General features: G+C 44.4%; 1 protein-coding gene across 2 annotated transcripts in view; it reads right to left on the bottom strand.

The window, feature by feature from the left end:
- The window catches only part of ERBB4 (erb-b2 receptor tyrosine kinase 4), a 583385-nt gene that overhangs the window by 261049 nt on the left and 300639 nt on the right, over positions 1-21697 (bottom strand). For both annotated transcript variants that reach the window (XM_064718299.1, XM_064718298.1), the window contains exon 3: positions 17488-17674. In XM_064718299.1, coding sequence (XP_064574369.1) covers positions 17488-17674 — 187 coding nt within the window. The remainder of the gene's footprint in view (positions 1-17487; positions 17675-21697) is intronic.

Here is a 21697-nt window from a genome sequence, read left to right as displayed (position 1 = left end):
TGTGTAAGGAACAATATTCACTTTACAACAGAAAAACACCACTGCCAGTGCCAAACGTGAAAAATCAGAAGTGTGTTTATGGCTGTGTGATGTGAACAATCTTGTAACTGGCTTACAGGCTGTGCTGGCACTTGCTGTGGCTTTGTTTGATATACCCACTAAAAATATTTATTGGAGATTAGGAGCAGGAACTGATCTGAAGGATGTTTTTGCCTTCATGTCTGGGTTTGGCACGTGCAACTGAAACTGCTGCAACCAGCTACTGCATTTCCTAGAGTCAGGAGCTTTCCAAGCCGTGATTTTTTTTTTTTTAACTTCTTTAAAAGCAGAAATAAACTTAGAAAACTGTGCAGCACCTCCAAGCCTTCAGTTGTTTTGCTTCCCTTGCTCCAGCTCAGGGCAACTCCATTGCCAAATGGCTCCTTAAAACTGCAAAACCTCTTCCCTGACTTCAACTGGTGTCTGAGTACATCCACAACAATTCTGTTGGTAATTTTTTTATTTACCTGATCTATAAAATGGGCTAGCTGGATGTGACTACTGCAAGTCTATCAGTCCCTTTGACAGTACAGAAATGTCACCTATTTGTTCCCATAGGGGAGGGTTTCTGCCAGAAATCACTCTGAACCCCCCTCACCAGTCAGGAGCTCAGGAAGGTCTTTCTGTAAAGCCCCCTCTTCATCAGTTAGGAGTCCTGGTGACAGGGGTGGGAGAGGAAAAGGGAGATCTCTGATTGAAGGTAAAAGTGGATCAAAAATTATCTGCAGGAGTGAGAAAAATGTGTTTGTTGATAACAAGTGCAGTGTTTGATGTGCAGACGTACTTCACTATCTAGCCTTTCATCAAGAGCCAGAGGATTTATCCTTCAGGCATGAGAGATGGAACAGCTTAAAATGGTTAGTGACCACAGAAAGGATTAGCACATTATTATCTTTCTAATCCACAGCATTTACTTTTTTGGGATTTATTTGAGCTAATACAAAAGTGATTAGTGTTCTGGTTTTGCCAAAGTAAGAGGTTGTTTATGACTCCATTCCCACACATGGCCTGTAATAAACAGATAGTGCTGCCTGGAAAGTGGCCAGCAGCAGAAAGTTTCATCTTCTACACTGCATTCACAGAAATAGAAATGACTTGTACATTTGTCAGTAAGTCCCAATGAGGACCTTCTAAAAGTAAAGCAAAAGTATGTTACACTATCCCACCCTGCAAGCACACAATAAAAGGGTGGTGTGAAAGTTCTTCAGCTTTTTTGCATTTGCTAGACATGCTTTTTTGCATGTGCTATTTTTACAGAAGTGGGATAAAGCAGCCCCCAGCATTCCAGAATCTCAGCCAGCCCACGAGACATCATGACTAAAAAATGTTGAGATGTTAAAAATAATCGATGTTATTTTTTTGTATGTGTGGTCCATCTTATCAGAATTTAGGATTCATATTTTTCACTTCTGCTCTGCCTTTGTGATGTCTGGAAATGGATTTATTTGGTTTTAAATGGAAGCTGAAATTCTCAGGCCATCTCAAAATCTGAGTATCTAAGGTTTTCAGAAGAATCCTCAAACTGACTTTGACAAACCTGCCTATGCAACTTAAGCTGCTCAATCTCTTTTCAGAATAGCACAGGAACCTGAGACTCCAGGATTGTGGCCTGCCCTTTCCAAACTGGATTTACGTTCCTAGTCCATACCAGTTTAAAAAGTTCTTAGATAGCTAACTCCAACTAATGTGAGTTACATGCTTCTCTATTTTTAAATATGTGGCCATCACCACCTTTTGAAAGCAGGGGTTATTATTTTAGATCTTTGGCTATAGAAAGTGACCCTTATAATAGTGCCACAAGAATAAAACTGGTAAGCTGAAGGGACAGACAGACATGTGCAGAGAAGCGACAAAGCAGAAAACTTTCTTTTTCCCATCTTATTCCTTTGCAATGAGTATCTCTACTAAATCTCTCCAGCATGCAAATACTCCTTTAGGAATAAAGATGCTAAAATGGAAGGAGAAAGAATCTTGGTGTGGATTGATTCCTTTAGTTCTTCGCTCACTGTGAGGAGAGCTTTCTTTTCTACTCCTTGGTTTGGACAGCAGCTCAAATGTGCATTGCTGCAAGGCTCTGGATCAGCTCAGGGTTTTTCAGGATTCTGTTTTCCCTTAAAGGTCACTCCTGAGTTGCAATCATGGTGTCTCCAGTGGATGTTCTGGGCTGGCTTCAGGCCACTCAGCTCTCACCCTGTGACCAGCATGACTCTGGTAGCATGGGGAACGTTCCTGGCCTGCAGCCCAAATGTTTGCTCAGTGCCTGGGGAAGCCTTTGTGGCCCGTGCCAGGTTCCTCACTCCACCTCCAAGGGCAGCTGGGATTTCCATCCCTGGGCTGTGTGCACAAGGCAGAGCTCACAGCCACCCTGCACCCACAGGCTGCAGAATTACCAAATTCTTCATGAGCTGAGTTTGCCACTTTCCCTCTGCCAGTTCACCCCACCGTGTCAGAGGGGCTAGAAAATGCTGGAGCTGCTCCTGTACATCTGCATGTCACAAAAGTTAGAAAGAATTTAAACTGTAGTTTAAATTACTTGTCAGTCTCCTTCCATTCCCTGTATTCACTTCATACCCACATCTTTGTTTCCCATTAGGATTGCTTCTTGCAGAGCAAGGCTTTTAAAACAATACTGGGAAAACTCCCACAAGGATTCAGGTAATATACTTCCCAATCACACGGCAGACAGGTGGAAAACATGAAAGGAAAACAGTCAATAGCTGCTTGCTATCTCACCCCCTCTGAACTGCAAAAATTTCTTAGGGAGCTGTGAATTACTCCCCTATTGTTCTTGCTACATTATTATTTTGAAGTGGCTCATGCCTGTGCTATTTGGCTGGCTGCTTTGTTTGCCTTATCAGTTTGCTGGGTGATGTATAATTAAAAAAGCCCTGTTTTACCACCTCACTCACAGATCCCTTTAGATAATACACCAAGTGTGCTAGTAAGTAAAACACAATGTGAACTTCAAACCGCTGCAGCTTCCTTGTGCATTTATTGAAACCCTCCCTTCTGGGATCTACGTCTCCCTTTCAGAATGGGCCTGTGCTACAAAAGCCACTGTTTGTTTCCTGGTGACATCTGCGAGTATGACAGTGTGTTGACACAAGAAACAGCCTCTGGTGGCAGGAGAGGCTGGACAATCCTCCCCAGCTGCTCAGCATCCACCATTCCTGACAAAATCTCCCAGGAGGTACTTGGAGATACACCTAGAGATGGCAGTTGCAGATTAGAGCCAGACAATACCTTTCTCAGTGCCAGGCACATAACTTTGTCACAGAGAACAAACCCAGCACCTCCTTCAGCCCCAGCCAATGCCACCTGCAGCCCTTTCTCCTCCCACCTCTTCTTCAGAGTCTCAGTCTATGTGACACGTTTATGCCACCTCTGTTCTCTCTAACACAGCCTTTCTTTTTCCATCACTGAATCCTCAGCTCCTGTCCAGGCTCTTCTCATGTCTTGATGACAGCACCTCTCCTTTAAGAAGTAATTTCACCCTTCTCTGTTTCCTTCTGAATTCCACTATGTGACTACTTCCCTAGCTCACCACTCAAAACAATCTTTTTTCTTCTCCCTGCATCTCCTGTCTCCTCATCACATCAAATAAAAGCAAATTTTATTCACTTTCAGGATCTTCCAGAGCCCATCATTCTCTCATAAACTATTTATGCCTTTTCCCACCTTCAATAGGGCCGTCATGCCACCTTTCATCAAACACCAGATACATTTTCAAACATCTTTTGTTCTTTCTTCCACGCTGTAGCTCAAAGATGCGGACATGCAGCAAGTTATCACATTGACCTTTCCAATCCTTCCCCTCAAACCCCCTTTCCCTTCAAACAGAAATGAAACTTGGCTGTCTTGGGAACTCTGGATGTGCAGAACTGCTCCAGGAGAAGCTGCTCTGGCTCCCTGTCCTTGCTTTACCCACCTCCCTCACTCCACTGGTGGCCTCCTGTCTTGGTCACATTGAGCTATTTGGCACAGGGGCAATTTTTTTTCAGTCTTCTCCTATGAGTTTCTGAGCTACAACTGGAAAGTGCTGCTTACAGATGAGTCTGCTGTAAACTGCTGACCCTTATGTTCTAGGAAGGAATAGCTCAGGTCTATACATTACCATTTACACAAGTTTAAATTTACTTGCAAAACCGTGACCTGAAACAGGAACACAGCCCCTACTTCTCAAGTGTCAATGCAGAAACACTTTTCATAACAAGTAAAAGAAAGCTCACTGTTTATTGAGGAGATTTTGTTGCTGCTGTTTAATACTGTCTCACCATCTAAACCTTGCTAATAGGTCCAGTAATCCTATGTAAAAATCAGGCAAACCACATTTCTGTAATACACTTAGGGTGCAAAGAGCCTATACAGCATCAGCTATCAGTTCAAATGCTGAGTGACAATTTCTGAACAAATAACTCACAGAATCTGTGGTAACTGGCACACCTGAACCATATCCCATATCCTGTCTTTGTGTGGAATAAAGGGAAACCTCACTGCCATGCTCAGCAGGATGGTGGGTTAGGCTTCAATTCTTTTCCACACCGTCAAGTGAAGCAGAGGTTTGGCCACAAGTGTCAGCTTGGGCACTTCAGATTAGCTCTAGGTGGCTGAGATAAAAAGAGCCTGTCAGCTTAGTGGCTGAAGGGACTCTGGTATGAGGCACAAAGAGACACCAAGATTAGCCAAAGCTGAGAGGCACTGTCTGAAAATGGAAAGAAACCTTTGCTGGAGGGCTCCTAACTGTTGTTTGGCTGGGGGGCATTAGGCAGGGCAGTAGAGAACTAGGTCTGCAAGCCTTTTGTTTCTCTTTCCTTCTCCAGACACCAGGGGACAGAATATGTTGAGAAAAAAAAGGATTCAACAGTCTTTTTCAAACAGCTGCCTTGCAGAAGGAAGGCTGCTACTGTCACCTCAAAGTCAAATTTGGGGGCACAGCGAGTAGGGCACCCCAGCATCAGAGTTAACAGGGCAAAGACACCTTTTCCCCCAAGGTGTCACACTGCCCTTGGCCAAACCAGTAGCAATAAATAAGAAAGGCCTATTCTCCACACACACAGCTTGCACTGGTTTAACTGCAATCAGTTTTGAAGTCAAGTCAGTTTGCCAGGTATGAAATCCCAAGAGAATGTACTTAACTTAGTGCACAGACATCAATTTAGCTCATCTGAGTTACTGAAGTAGGCTAAATCAATACAAGGCACTTGTAAATGGATTTAAAAGAACATTCATGTGGGGTTTGTTTCAATTTAACAAGTCACATTAAGGAGCAATTTTATTTAAACCCAAGCAAGGTTTCTTTGTTGGCTATCCTTGAACCCTAGATTACCACTCTAATTACCCACCTAAGAAAGCAGTGAGCAAAGCAACCCTTCCCTGTATCTCTGAGAGAAACCCCCTGAGCAGACAAACACACAGGCAGCACTGCCACTTCATCCTCAGAAACAAAGCAGTAAGGTTGGATAGGCCCACTGACAAAACTGTTTTTTCTATTTATACCAGAGGGTAAATTAGCAGATTAATATTTACTTCCAGCCACTGCTACCAGCCTGAAGGGGAAATGGAGCAGAATGAGGCCAGCAGAGGTCATAGCTCATTCAACCCATCAGTGTCATCAAATTTGCTCAGCAGAGCTTTGATTCCTTTTCCAAATTTCAAGGCTGGTTTGTAGTGAGGCATTTCTCTAGAAAGGGAGAAATAGAAGGCTTAAAACTAAGGCCATGTTAACATATTAATAAATCTCTCAACTAGCAAAACTATTATCTTTATTTGGGCAGCTGAATGCTTCTGAATGTTAAATCAAAACCACTATCTCTGATAGTCTTGTTCCTGGATGAGGTGGGGGCTGCAGGGAGGTTTATGGAGCTGTCACAGGGCTAACTGCAGAGCCCATGGGATTAAGCTGTTATGCATTCAAAGCCATTAAAATATCCCTCTCAGCTCTTCTGTGACACACAAAGAGGAGGATGCTGCCCTTGCAACCTCACCCTGTGCATGCTTGAGCTCTGTGCCTGCTTTTAAGGCATCAAACCTCACTCATAGACCAGCACTCTGTAAAGCAGGAGAATCTCTGAGCCTGGCTGTTGCTGAAGTGTTTCAGGACTGCCACCCTACACCTGGATCAGCACTTCAGACAGCACCTCACTGGGAGCAAATGCCAGCCTGTGGGATGGGGGCTTTGACATCCAGCTCAAGAGTGCTATGGTGGGAAATTAAATAAATTAGGGAGCATGGTATCACCACTGCAGAACAAAACACAATTCCTGCTTGGTCATGGTGAGACTGGCAGGACATAGCCATGCTATTGATACTCCAGGCTTTGGGTGTCCTGCCAATGCCAATCAATGCCCAGCTCTCCCAAATCACAGCTTGTACTCATTGATTCAACATGAAGGAAAATCTTTTAGCAGCCCTTGTGGGCTCCTTCCACAGCCTAGGACACATTCAGCTGTGTCCAGCCCCTTCCCCACTGACCATGTTTGGGACAGGGTGCTTTGCCTTCATCCTCCCTGTATTTGCTTTGCCCTTTTCTGCACTATGACTTTTTGTTGTTATTATTAATGCTTGACTCACCTCCACATTACATTTTTTTATTAGTGTTTGCAGCACTGTGCTCAGGATAATGGAACTTTAACTGGCTGAGGTTTGTAAAGAATATTAGGGGAAGATGACTATTTAATGTTAACTCCACCAGAGATGAGAAAGCCATCTCCTGGGCTACACATCCACTCTGCTTCCTGTACAATGCTAGTCAAGAGTCATTTCAGCAGGATTTGGCCTGGGCCCTTAAGCCAGGGAATGAACTCAGTCATGACCTAAAGTTCACCACTAGTTCAGGTGCACTTATTTGATGCTGCGTTGGCTTAACAAGAAGAAAGCAGCATGCTTTAACAAAAGAAAATTCAGTCTAAAACAGATTCAATTATTACTGTTCAATTAACATAATTTGTTTGATTGAAAATACAAGTTAATTGTTAGGAGAAAGCATGAAAAGCTCTTAAATAAGCCATACCTTTTCATTTTTAAAAGACAGGTGGTGCCTAGCACTTTCAGCACTTCCCCCCCTTGTTTTTCCAACTGCTCCTTTCTCACAGAGGTTTTCCCTGTCAGACATTTTTCAATTTTAAAAATGTTCCCTAGGAATCTTCCACTCACCCTGACTAAGTCTATACACACATGAGGCCAGAGGGGAAGAGCAGCAGTTTAAGCAAGAAGATCTTGAACCTCCCCACGTAAATCCTGCCCTTGGATACTCATACCGCAGAGTCATTTTGGAAGGTGACTGACCTTCCCTCTGATGGAACCATCACCCAAAGTTTTCACAGCCTGTACCATCAATCTGAATGCATGTCCAGCTGGCCAGTTAAAAAACACCATCAGAAAGAAAAAAAAGCCCCAAAGCAACACCACAATCTCCTCTCTCCACAGCATGGCAGACAGGGATGTCTTTGATACTGCCCTTCCTTCTGTGCAGCCTCCCCCCAAATCAAGAGTTTCAAAGCCAAAGCACGTGGCTCTGCTATTTCTGACAGGCAGAAGCAGAAGTCAGCTCCCCAAGGAATTCCAACGTGAGCACAGCATTTGTACAAGGGCTGCATGGATGGATGTGCTTTCACTTCTAAGCCTTAAAGAAACGAGAGTACATCTATGAAAGTTTCACCAAGGAGAAAAAAAAATAAAATAGAAAAGAAGAAAAAAAGGCAAGGCAAAGGGGTTTCAGAGAAGACAGCCCCTTGAGCGATTTCCAAACATCAAAGAAAAAGGCCTCCAGCGTGTTCTCCTCATCTGATACCTTTGTTCCCCCACTCCAGCCCTCAGGCATCTTGCTCGCGATGCACAAAAGGCTCCTGCAGCCCCCGGACAGCTCCCTGTCCACACACATTACCTGCCTCCAGCTCTGACTCCCTCACGCTGGCACTTCACACCAGTCCCAGCTCATTTTCCGTGGCTGAAGCCAGGTGGGACTGACCAGCGAGTCTGGAGTCCCAGAGAACTCCAGCAGCTCTGTGTCCAACAACCTGAATGCTCCTTCATCCTCTGTGCAGTACAGTCCAGCTGAGCACTGCTGTTCCTCCTGGGGCACCTGCTTGGCTCCCCCACCTCTGTTCCCTCTCATTTCCCTTCTGCAGGGCTGCATTTCTCTTTTCCTCTTTCTGTTTGCCCTCGAGGTCACCTCTTCCTGCCCATCTCAGGGCAGGGCAGATGCCTGCTGTATTTCCCCTGTTTCCAGAGCACACTCACACCCAGCTGCCTGGAACTGCTGCCTTTGGATGCACCCCGGGGCAGGGAGGCACACAAGTCAGGTCAGGAAGGGTCGATTGCAATTGTCAGTCAATTGATAATTGTTATTGCAGTTCCCTTTACTTTCCCCAGTCACAGAAAGAAGCTCCTGGCAGCAAACTGCTGTTATCTCCATGCTAATTCAGATGCTACCAAGAGTTTTCCTCACCCTGGACACTGCAGTTGGGTTGAGTCGGTTGCAGCTTCTTTTGCACACTAACACCCAACACGTGCTCGAGGCAGCAGTGGTTCCCTGTCACACCCCAGCTGACAAAGCTTGTGTGATCAAACTCTGTTTCAGATAAGCTCTCCTGACCTGCTGCTCAGTGCTGGCCCTGCACTGCTGCACATCTTCAGGCCAAGGAGCAAGCAGGCTGTGCTGGAGCCCTGCCTCTGCCAGCCTACGTGACACTCATCCCTGTGCTGAGTGTTTGGGGGCTGCCCTGTCTCCCCAGTCTGCAGGGGCCTTCCTGGAGCTAAATGCAGCAAAGGAAAGTTTTTGGTTCATTGCCTCTCCAGTCACTCCATAGGGTTTCTAGGGAATTTCTCTCTGCAGCAAATGACATGAAAATGAACAGGCATGAAAATATCCTAGGGAAACCAGCTAGTTCCAATATGTAAACCTAGGGGTCTGATCCAACCTTCTTTGACCTCAGGACTTGTTTTTGTTTTTTGGGGTTTTTTTGCAATGAATGGTGATCTAAACCCAAACTTATTACTTCTATAGGCTGGCAATAAAAGCTAGAAAAAGGAGCTCATTCTTGGACTAGGGTGAAAATGCAGGTCTGTGAGCATACACTGCTTTCCAGACCTGTGTGCCAGGTCACTGAAATGCCTCTGCTGAGCTTTAGGTTAAGGCACTGAATTGACACCTGATCCCTACAGTTTCATCCCATTTTCAGCCCTGGAAGTCAGCAGCTCCACAGGCCTGGAGGATGGCCCCTCTGCCCCAGCAATGCCTCACAGCTCATGGCCCCACTGTGGATGGTGACAACTGGACTATCGTGCTCAGCAACTTGCCTTTGGCCAGGGAGTGCAGATAGATTACATTCCCCATGTAACACAAGACTTTAATTACTTTACAAAAGCACAAAATTCCTTGTCAGCTATAGCCTGTCAGAAGGAAATGAGAAAATCAATGAATTCAGAAGACTGTAGAGAGAAAGGGGGGGAAACAAAAAACCCCAAACCAAACAACAAACACTGAAAGTGATGCTTCTTTCATTCATCTGAGGAAGATATAATACCAGAGCAGCAATGTCTAGAACACCTAGTCAAGACTTAGCCTAGGCTGGGGACAACAACCCAGCTGTTCCTCTCTTTCCCAAGCTGGTGGGAGGCTGGGCTATCTATTTGTTCAGCAGTGCTGTCACTATAAACTGTAAGATGCTTCCTGACTGTAAGGCTTACTGCACTTTACTGAAGTTATAGTGCAGCTCAGCACAGATCTGTCTGCCAAAGTTGGATATTTTGAAATGTCTCCCATTCCTGACCCGTGTGATTGAAATGGAGGGATTACTCTGTTCAGATGTTTAACTCCCTGTGAAGCATGCAGACACAGAAATCCTCATGCTGCTGAAGCTCTCGAGTCACAGAAGCCAGGCACAGCCACTCCATTACCACAAGGTTTCAGTATTACTGGATTTATCTTGATTGCCCACATTTCCAGAAAGCTAAAGGGTGTTTCACACCTCCAGAACTGGGAGAATTTCTTGCTTCATAATTGAAAAATGCACAGATAGAACTACTGCAGGGAGGTGAAAGAGAGAAATTGCCATGGAAAAATAGAATGAGTGGTGTTATTATTTTACATGGCATTATCAGGTAACAATAGCAACATACCTGGATGCATTTTTTAAATGGCATTTAAACTAATGTTTGACAGTGTTAAAGTTGAATCCCACATGTAGCCAAATCCTCTCTAAATAGCATTTTCAATGACACCCTCAAAATTGCTCTAATTAAAGCAGGCAAGCATTATTTGCTCTGTTGTAGAAGTGGTGTGATTCACAAAATAAAGCAGCAGATGTGGAGATTACTGCAGGGCTAGGAAGGATTTCCTCCATCTACCCTAGACCCAAGTCTTTACCTGCAGACACCCTTCTTTAGCCAGCAGCCACATAATTAAGGCCCTGAAAAACCAGGGAAAGGTTTTTCTGTTTGCAGAGAGCATAGTTAAATAGGAATGATCTGCTGGGTTATTCGGAGCAAGGACAGGTGTGGTCAACACCATTCCCAAAGCCAGCCAGGCTGGATGCTGGCTCAAGGATCCCTGGCCAGAGCTCCCAGGACAGACATGCCCTGAGTCAGCTGTCATTAGCTGGTATTAATCCTGGCAGAGCACCCTCTACACAACATCCTTAAAAGGTCTTAAGTGGATGTTAGGCACTAGTTAACTTATAAATTAAAGTATGAATTAAATTATCCACTGAAGGAAGTAAACGGCAATTTAAATTTCAGTTCATTACAAAGTCAAAGCAAGTAAGCCAATTTACACCAGATAAGGATTAGGCCTCATTTCACTTCCCCTTGATTTTAAACCCTGTTTTATTGCAGGAGAGGCTGTGTGACATGAGGTTATTCTGCTGCATGACAGCACTGGCTCATGTCAATAATTCTGTGCATTACTTTCAATAAACTGGTTTAGACCATTTGCAGTAGACTGTGATTCTTAGTTCATGTGAAAACATTTGGGGGGAAGGAGAATAGCAGCACACATGGGGGATCCTTTGAATTTCCAGTTAAAAATAATTACCAGTACATCATTATTCGGATGAGCTTTTTGCTTAAATCCTTGCCATAGTCATTCCAAACAAGGTTGCACATTTCTAACACTACAAACAGATTTGAAAACATTGAAGTGCTCTGAAATAAAGAAAACTGAGCATAATTTGTTGATCAATGAGTTGAAAAGAACTACAGACATTAGTTATACTACTTAGCATGAAAAATGCATATCCAAACCCTTCAGGGACACTGCACAAAATTCTAGCCTTGCTGAAATTTAAAAACCAATGTCCCACCTTTGTTACTGGGCAAAATAAACTCACGAATACAAATCTCACAAGGCTCAAAATCAGTATTTATTTCTGGCCACATAAAACACAGTTTTTTGCCTTGCTAAGACCTGAGAGCAATTTTCTGCCAGCTGGAGGCAGTTGCTCCTCAGCCTGCAGGTCCTTTATCTGGGATTCCTCAGGGCCACATCTGCAGCTGAGGAGAGGCTGGAAGCATTCCCAGGCATTGATGCCAAGTGGCAGGGAGCAGCCTGAGCCCATGCTCCCACTGCCACCAGGGATGGTCCTGGGCTCTCCCAGCTGTCACATCACACCTGTGATGGCTGAGGAGAGCAGCAGCTGGCATAGGATGTTTGGTTTTTTCCTTGGGAAAGAGTCTAACAGGGGGAGAAAAGACAGACATGCTGTAGCAGGCACACTTGCATTTCTGAGCCTGGGGACAGCCACAAGCCTCATTCCCTCTCTCCATAGGGACAGGATGAGTGAGGGGAACTCAGGGCTGGTTCTCTGCGTGCCCCTCAGGTCTGTGCTACTGATGCCTTGTGAAGGCTGACCCAGAACAGAGACTAGATGGAGCTAAAGAATAAAGCAGGGATTTACTAAAAGCCCTCAATGGACCCACCTTGGGCAGCACAAGAGCCCAGCCAGGGCTGCACCCAAGATGAACCAAAATGGTCACAAAATGGACATCTGGTCACAGGGTCTCTCACTTTTGTAAATTCTGGTCTATTTGCATATTGGACTTAATTGTCCAATAGCTTTAGGTTATGAAGTCCCATCCCTCTTGTTTTTCTCTCTTCAGCCCATGTTGTTTATGCTCTTGGGCCTGAGATTTGGATCAGTTGTCCTTGGTCCCCAGCTAGAGAAGGAATTGTTTTGTCTCCCTACCCTATGAAGGGAGCCCACCATGCCCTAAATATGAAGCTCAGAACTACACACTAAAGGAGCACAGAATCTGAGAAATATAAAAGCTAAAACCTGGGGTATCAGTAGCACACAGAGAATCCTGCACAGCCGCACTTCCTTTGGGAAGGGAGATGTTCCTTCCTCCTCTCCTCCCCACTGGTCAGCCACACAGCTGTGCTGGGATACAGGAGTGGGCAGGGCAGCTGCCAGGATCCAGGAGAGGAGCAGCCTGGGCAGCCACAGAGCCGCTGCAGCTTCTCCTACAGAGCACTCCTGCACGCAAGGGGACCGCAGGGATTTTTAAACCAATTCCTCACGCCTCCATGTATCCTAGCAACCCCTCTCCGAGGTTACAGATGTGATGCCTCCCCCACCTGTTGCACAGCCAGCCTGAGGCAAGTTACACATGGCTTTCTTCCCAGCTCAGCCCGATTAAGGAATGTGGGAATGTGCTACAAGCAGCCGGTGGGTGTCACACACAGGCACCCTGGACACCAGGACTGGCTCCTGCCTGTCCTCTGAGGAAAGGGCTTTGGGATCAAGGCAAGAAAAAGGGGGTGGCCTTCATGCCTGCCACAAAAATGTGCCATCCCTGCCTGATGTGCCATCACACAGGTCCTGTGTGGACATCCAAGCAGGATTTCCAAAAGAATTTTAGGTCCAAAAGAGGCACAGCAAACAAAACTTGACTCCTCCCATGCCCTTCCCTCCAACCTGATTGAGCTGCATTATAACTACTGTAAATGAGTTTGTTAAAGGAAAAAAAGACAAAAAACTGCTCAAAAAGCAACCTTTTCAAGGAGTGATGCTACTCCAAAGTACCATTTAGCATTTTCAGTTTCCTGTGGGGCGGAATACTATAACCACCAAACATGAAAATTTTGCTCTGCAGAAAAATAAAAACCAAATTTAATCAAAAATTAAAAGGTAGAAAATCAATTACAAACATCTGTTGAAGGGGAAATTTGCAGTTTTGCAAAATTTACTTTCTACACCTGTGAAAATGGTCCTTTTAATGATTCTCCTGCTCATAAAATTGGATTTCCTTTATTTGGCTATCACTGATCAAATCGTTTAACCTGCAGTATCTATTTCTCACGTGAGCCTCAGTTATCTTAATTTATCATTCAATTTATCTGCATTCCTGAAAGACAATGAAAACCCGTAAATCTTTTGCTGTGGGTTTGTTTTTTGTGTTATTGCACTTATCACTGCTAAATCCACCTCATTCTAAAATATCCAAAGAATTCAAGGGATGCACAGACCCTTCTGTCCCCAAGGCCAATAGGGAAGATGAGGTTGTCACTGCTCAATGACACATAACTTGCTGTAGAGCTCTCTTATTCATCTTCACAGAGGGAAATATGGGATACTTTTGTCCTAGGTTGTAAGATATGGTTTTGGGCTGTGTATTGTATTTCCCCTCTGTTAGAGGTGGGGCAGTTACCTCCTGTTCTTTGGGCAGTTTTCTTTATCTCTTCCACAACCCATCCTCCCTCCAGGAGATCTCTTCTGTCCATGGCCACTGAGTGTCCCTGCATGGCTGATAAAATTCCATCATCCCATGGGGAGAGGCTCTGCCCAGGGGAGGAGCCAAGCATTCCTACCTGGATACAATCTGAGGTTTGGAACAGCACAGCCGCCTTTGCCCCCTGCATTCCCAGAGGAGCAGCTTTCTGCTCCCCTGCATTCCCAGAGGGAGCCCAGGCCCATCCCCAGCACCCCTGGAGCTGCAGAGGAAAACTCCCCCCTTGTGCAGGATCCCTGCTGCAGCAGAACCACAGCTGGCACTGCAGGAGGGCTGAGCCACCATGGCATGGGGCTGTGCCACCACCCTGACACACAGGGGGGCAGCTCCTGATCTGACTCTGGCAGTGTTGTTTTGTATTACTGCATTTTTTATTTTATTTTTATTTTCTTCCCTAATAAAGAACTGTTACTCCTACTACCATATCTTTGTCCAAGAGCCCCTTAATTTCAAAATTATAATAATTTAGAGGGAGGGGGTTTACATTTTCCATTTCAGGGAAGGCTCCTGCCTTTCTTAGCAGACACCTGTCTTTTCAAACGAAGACACTTCCTAAATGGTTCTGGCACCTGTGAGTTATCCCTCTTTCCCCTCTCAGGCAGTAATGGGATGCAGCCAGCAGGTTCCCTCTCCTTTTGGACTGCTCCAAACATGAGCACCAATGGTGTCCTTTCCCTGGGTAAGCTGAGGCTGAGTGCCTGCTGACCTGCAGTGGCTCCTGGGCAAGGGCTGGGAGAAGCTGGCACACCTTCTCCCTCAGCACCACCCACTCTGCTCATCTCAGGCTGAAGATCACAGCCAGGATGTCAAACCCTCCTTTTCACTGCGAGGCTATTTGGCAGCTGAATCTGCACACTGAGATGAGTCCAGCTGAGATGGCAGCAGCCACTTCATTAGTTAAGTGTCAGTTCAGTTTTGACACATTTGTGGAAACACTGACTAAGTTTTTGTTAAAAGTGAGAACAGGATTTTTATAGCTAAGATTTTTTGCAAGTGTCACACGCATTTTAGGACATAGTCCTGGGCTAAGCTATACAAACAAAACTCCCTTGTGGTTTGACAGACATTATGAGTGAGAATTGGATCATGTTTTCTGTGTGAGATAAAACTAACTGCCTTCACAGCTGTCATTTTTTTACCGTGCAAGGGAGGAAATTCAAGCATTTAAAGTTACATTTAAATATGAAAACTTGATAGACATATCTGGCAATAAAAACACAGCTGTTAACAACACATAGAAAATACTGCAGTGGTACAGCACAGGAGGCTGAAACTCTGTGTCTGAGGAGAAGCTGCAGGTGAGAGCAGCTTCCTCATTTATTTAACACAGGGAGTAGGGCTTGTGTTTGTACACTGTAGAGCACTAGGCAGAAATACCCTCAGGAGCCTATCATCCAGCACTGCACGAATGAAAACAGAATTTCCCAGACTCTGGTGAACAAGGCATAAGCCCTGGAATGACAATGCTTCACATGCAAGACAAGAGCCATGTAATATTTTACTCAAGTGGAAGAGATGCACGACTCAAAGGCAGTCTCTTCAAATCTGCAGTGGACGTGAAGAATGTGAGCCCATGGGGGCTGCTTCCTCTTCAGTTGAGCAGCTCACCCGTGGTTTCTGGGGTAAAACTAAAGAATACCTTCAGATACTGCTGATCCATCACTGCCTTGCAACACCACCAACTCCCACATCCACCAGGTATATTTATGCAGATACCAGTGCTGAGGATGTCTCAGGAAAATTAATGAAGGATTAATGCTCTGGAAGAGCACGAGCAACAAGAGGAGGGTTGTGGGTTAAAATAGCCCAGTGCATCTTCACCAGTGCACAAACTTGCCAGAGAACAGCTGTGGAGAGACTCAGGAGGCCTGCCATGGCAGCTAGAAAACATTAAGAGTATTTTCAAGCACACACTGGCTCACTTTCAGCACCCAGCAGCTATTTTAAGTGCTCCATGGAGACAAGCTAGTGTTATTAGGGCACTTTTCTTGCAGAAGACAACAATTCATTTCGAGCCAAATAATCCCATCAGAGGCTTTGTAAACACCTAAATCAGAAGAAGTGGCTGTGATCATCTCATGTTGGGAGAGATTCACAGGCCAGTTTTCTTAAGACCCCTCAAAAGAAAATAAAGCCACTTGCTGGGCAGTTTAGGTGCTGTGTCTGTCACATCACAGCAGCTCCCAGAGGGCACCTCTGGAGCCTGAGGAACTGCCAAATAGCATAGGGAAGCTGGTTCAAGACCAGAATTGGAGCAGAAGCCTACAAGGTAAGTTTTTTACCCTACTGAGCAGCAAAGGCATGGCTAAACAGGCCCTAGGAATAAAACTCTCACCTGGCAGAACAACCTTAAACCCAAGAGGAAAGAACTCCATAATTGTCTGGCCTTGACCTCACCTCACCTCTCTCAGTTTCACCCAGCCTAATGTCTTTACAAGGCATTTTGAGACTCAAAGACCAGAAAACATATATAAGAAAGAGATAATGCTGTTCTCACCCAATGCTGTGGTTCTGTATGATGTGAAGGCATAGACAGTCACAATGAACTCAGAAGGTGGGAAGAAATATGGGAACAGAGGAGGAAGAAATTGCATTATGACAGTGACAGAGTGAAGAGTAGTAGATGGCAGGGATTTAGAGACATTTTGGAAGCACTCTGATATTGGCACGATGGTCTCAGTAAAGAAAATAGTCAAAAATGTGACCAGAGGAAAGAGCCTAATCAGAGTCATCCAAAATTGGTTTATTTTATAAAGTATTTCAGGCCTTCTTTCCCCTCCTGTTTTTAAAAGCCTGGTGAGGCTGAACAGGGAACTGTAAGCACTCAAGCTACTCTGAATACTGACAGACAAAGAAGCAGAGAGGGAAGGGAGACTAAATGTGGCTGAGAAGGCTCCCACCTCTCCATACTGAGGTTCAGCCTCCACAGCCAGCTCAGGTCAGTGATTTTCAGTCAGCTTTCAGCCACTAGCAGATACAAGGCCACATCAAAATTACCAAAGTTTAGGGTAGAAATTATCATAGTTGATGAGGAACCAGGTATAAATAAAATATTTCCAGCAAATTCCTCAAGAAGAGCCATTGCCTGCTCTTTATTAAGTTACAGTCCATTGATATTTAGCAAGTTTTAATCTCCCAAACCACTGACTCTGGATCCTCAGACAGAGGAAATGAATGGTTGATCTACCTTCAGCATGATCCAGCCCTGAATTTACAGGTAAACATGAAGCTGTGGACTTGGCTTATGTTTTTGTCTCAAAAAAAAAAAAAAAAAAAAAAAGAAAAAAGAAAAAAGTACTTTTCTCATTATATATAATTCACTCTTTTTGCTTAGAAAAGGGAGTTATACATTTAAATAATCCAAAGATACAGAGGCACAGGGGATGCTAAAGCTAAGGTAACTTGGCAGAAAATAGCTAGCACCTGAAGGAATTTGTGTGCAATAATCAAGGACCACCAACATACTCATGATATCAACACACAGAACTGTGAATTATCATTCAACAACTGTTTTTGTTTCAAATATGCTCTTGCCATGACTCTCATGGATCATTATGGAGAAAAGCACTTTTGTGAACCAAAAAAGAATGAACACACAACTGCCAGGCTGTGATACCTCAATCTCCTGAAGAATCCAAGTGACTGATGGCAGCAGGCAAATACTCAACAAGCTCATTTTTTTCCTTGCAAATAATCCACCAATTTCCAAGTTTCACTTACCTGTCAGGTTCCTCAAGCCAAGTTCCCTGAGTCCAAAGTTGCCATCCTTCCTGTAGTTAAGGAATATGGCCAGGGCGTATCTCTCCTCGTAGAGCTTGGTGCCACGGACGATGCGCAGGTTCTCCAGGGGCAGGTACTCAAACTGGTTCAGAGCCACCAACACATAGCCCGTGACCTCTCGGATAGACTGAAAGGCACAAATGAAACAAACATCAGACATGGCCCATCTTCAATGGCCCTGGATTTCCCACTCAGTGGATGCCTTAGGACAAGATGCTGCTACCCAAGACAAAAGAAACCAAATCGTCTGAAAAACATATTCTGTTTCAACTTACTGATTTCAAGCACATTCCTGTTTTAATTTTGTGAGTTTACTGGAAGCAGTTGTTAAAAAGGTAGAAAATAAAGAGGTAGCCATTTTTATCAGTTTATTGAAATGAACAGAAATTCACTATAAGGTATTAAGGTGTCACCTTGATTTTTTAAGATTTTCTAAGCCTTCTGATGTTTACATTCTTGTAACGAACTTTCTCACACACTTTGTGTAAATAACTTATTTTACATTCTTTTATGGAGGAGGAGAAATTTGATGGACTGTTGGTTTGTCCAGTGTCATTGGAGAGGTGGCACTTTCACCCTCCAATCCATTGTCACTTTTGGAAATCTATAAACGTTGGAGTCAGAAAACAAACTTCCCTTTTTTCACCATGAGAGCAGCACTGTGTGCACTCATGTTTTGTGTCCTATTAAGGATTAAGTCCGATTATTAATAATGTCTGATAAAGGACATTAAGGATTCACAAAAGGATGACTTTGCACAGCTCAAAGCAGAGAGCACGTCAAAGGCTCTTGCAGTACATGAACAGAATCCACTGAGGCAATGCCACAGTTCAGATGAGATTGTCTGTCTGCAAGTCACTCTGTGTTGTACAGTGTATTTCAGGGTGGGGCAGTAGGGACATAACATGGAAAACACCTCTGGAAGAGCTCACCATCGAACAGGAACAGATGGGAGACGGGGGAACAGTTTGGAAGAGAAAAAGATAACACACATCTGTACTAACACCCATTTTGTGTACTTTCAAATGGAACTGATCATTGAACATTTGCAAAGATTCATCTCCAAGTTTCATCTGGCAGTGCTGGAACCATCCACACCCATATATTCCAGTTTTGGATCAAAACTACAACCCTAAACTTTAGCAAAATGACTGCTGCACCTTTGAGTTGGCTGAAATCTTTTCTGGCTCTACATGAACTGCTCAATAACTCTCCTGCTCATATTTGGGAATTGATTGCCTGGGTTGGAAAGGGAAAAAACACCCCAAACCCAATAACTAGAAAAACTTTTTTAAAGTCCAAAAGACTAACAGAACTAAGATGTTGTTAGAAAATAAAATACAGAACACCCAAACCCAGGGAAATGCACTCCCTTAGAAAATAAAGTTCATTCTAAGGAATTGAGAGAAATGGCCTAGAAATACACAAATGCCTTTGAAAAATGTCATTTCAACACTCACAACGACCCCACCATCAACAGCAAGACTTGGCACAGGCTGAAGGATGCTCCTAGCCAGACCCTGGAAACAGAATCTCCATATTGGAGAGAGTCTCTTGAGTCTGTTTTTCAGAGCTCACCTCACCCCGTGCCTGCCACCACTGCACAGAGCGGTGTGTTCGTGTGCATGTGCATATTTTAATGGATGGGAATTGATACCACTACTTGTGTGCTTAAGTGGCTGCACTCACTTCTCCCTTCCCTTTGGCAAAGTCAATACCTTCAACAAAACACTGAAAGAAAAATCCTGCTCGGAGTAACGTGCCCAGACTACAGCCAACATGAGGGGGACTCCAGTCGATACTGTAATGAAAACAACCTGACAAGCAACAGCAGGCACAGAATCCAACCTGTCCTGTATGTATCATTAATAAAGAAAGGCAGCAATGGATTTGCAGCACCAAGGACAGGATCCTGCTTTGCTGCTTCAGCGCTTTGCCGTGATTTCACATTTAAGTGTGCACAAGCCTTTTAATTAGGCTTATAAAAGCCTGCAAGGTTATTAATACGTGTGGCAGTGTACATAAGGAATGACTTCTAGGCCACAAAATCCACTAGCTGTCCTTCTGAAGTCAAGCATCTGTAGTCAGCTGAAGCTGCTGAAAAAGCCATTTCCAGACTGGCTTGGCATCCAAACAAAGCCCACTGTCCTGACAGGACTCTGATGAGAACCCAGCCAGTGGAGGCAGGTTGAGAAGTAGGGTTCAGCAGCTACGTATTAAATGTAGAGCTGCATTATACCCTGGGACACTGATTCCATTATAATCAGAAGCTTTACAGCACTTTCATGATAGCTCTTTGCCTTCAGACATCTGAGCTTAGCCAGTTTGGTCAGGAATTTGCTTTTCATCATATGCAAAAATGTCTTTAAGCTACCTTTTTTAGCATCTCCTCAGAATTCAGGAAATACTTAAATTACACTCACGGCTTCAGCTTCTCCACTGATATTCTAGGGACACTGTGATTGCTCTAATTAATTTAAATGGATGTTTAACTTGGAATTGAGTGGAAAAAATTAAAAGCAGTTCCAAAATTGCATCTGAACAGGTCCTCCCTGCCAATTGTTGTCACTTACAACCACATTTTCTATTTTTAGGGTATGTCTTACTGCCAAACAGCAATTCCACCTGAAAGGGCTGCAATTCAGCACAGGACTGAAATGCCACACACAGAGAGAGCAGTAAATCTTCATTCCAAACTTGGGGGGAAAAAAAAAAGCCAAAAGAAGTCCAAAATAAAACAATAGCCCACCAAAGAAAATGACAAAATGCTGTTGCTGATAATTGTGAGCTGCCTCAGAAGCCCTGCACTTTGTTTGGCTTGACCAGCTGAAATGACAAAGTATGGCAAGTATTTTGACAAACCAGAAGGTTCTTTGCAGTTCCATGGCTTCCACCATATTGCAACACACATTTAATTGCTGGAGACACCGCCATGTTCATGCTTGCAATATAAAATTATGAAAATCAACCCAAAAAGAGTTTTTAATTTCCTAGGAAACAACCACCTGACCAACCAAATCTAGTAGTCTGATATATTAAGATGTGGTTTCATTTTGGGTTTAAATTCAAATAGGAATGAAAAATGCAGAACAATGAGCCGGTTTTCAGTGTGGTTTCTGACTGGTCTATCTTGAAAAAAAATGTACTGGGAAGGCAGAAGGCATTTCAATTTTTGGCCACTCGGCCAGGCACTGCAAGTTTTAACATGACTCAGACTGAAAATGGACACCTGCCCACTTGGAGCTCCACTGCAAAGATGCCTGTTGGCTGCTGACTCGCCAGTCCTCATGCCAGATCTCCTCCCCTGCACCTCATGCCAAGGTCAGGCATGGTTTGAACCTCTCATACCTTGAATTCAAGGCTGAGCACTTTCCTGAGCAGGTATTCTGGACTCAGCTATCCTAATGCTCTGTTTGAGCTGCTGCATTCCAGCTTCCATCTGTGTTCCCAAGAAGGTGGAATAGCTCATAATACTGAGTGCCATCTCCCGGTCTGATTCTCCTGCTGGGGCTTGCAAGCACTTGCAAAAAAGATATTTCCCATGAGTTTGTCCCTCAGGAAAAACAAAAAGGGAACTGAGACTATCAAGCATCAGCTCCTGGGTAAGGACAAGCTTCCAGCAGAAATAAAAGGAGCGTCAGGGGACGAAAAAGTACCGATCCTTGACTATCACAATTGAAAGGGCCACCATACACAGAGCATCAAAATAAAATTTCAGAAAGCTTCAACCCATACAGAATAACACCTCAGCTCTTCAGAAGGCTGCAAGCATGTGCCCTTCTTGTCCTTCAGCCCAGCCTTTTATCCCCTCCTGTTGCTGCCCTGCCCCTGTGTGCCCTCTGTTCCCTTTGGTGGTTGGTCAGTGCCCCTGGGCACTCCATGGCTCGTTCCCTTCAACAGCATTCACCTGTCCTGCACAGCTGTGCCCACTGGGGATGAGGCTGGGCCAGCCCCAATCACCACAAACTCTGTGCCCACACTTCACATATCTAATGCCTCATAAGCTGCTTAAAAAACACACCAAACCACAGGGTTCTAATATATTTACCAGGAAAAAAGCCCTTTATCTCCATTTTCAGACAGCAGATGAGCACCTGTGCTCCAGAGTTTGCTGTCCCTGTGTCCAGCAGTGTCCTGCACCCCAGGAACA

The sequence above is a fragment of the Zonotrichia leucophrys genome, chromosome 7 (assembly GCF_028769735.1).
Source record: "Zonotrichia leucophrys gambelii isolate GWCS_2022_RI chromosome 7, RI_Zleu_2.0, whole genome shotgun sequence".
Taxonomy (NCBI): domain Eukaryota; kingdom Metazoa; phylum Chordata; class Aves; order Passeriformes; family Passerellidae; genus Zonotrichia; species Zonotrichia leucophrys.
The sequence above is the reverse complement of the archived record's forward strand: the minus strand, read 5'-3'. Positions and strand labels throughout refer to the sequence as shown.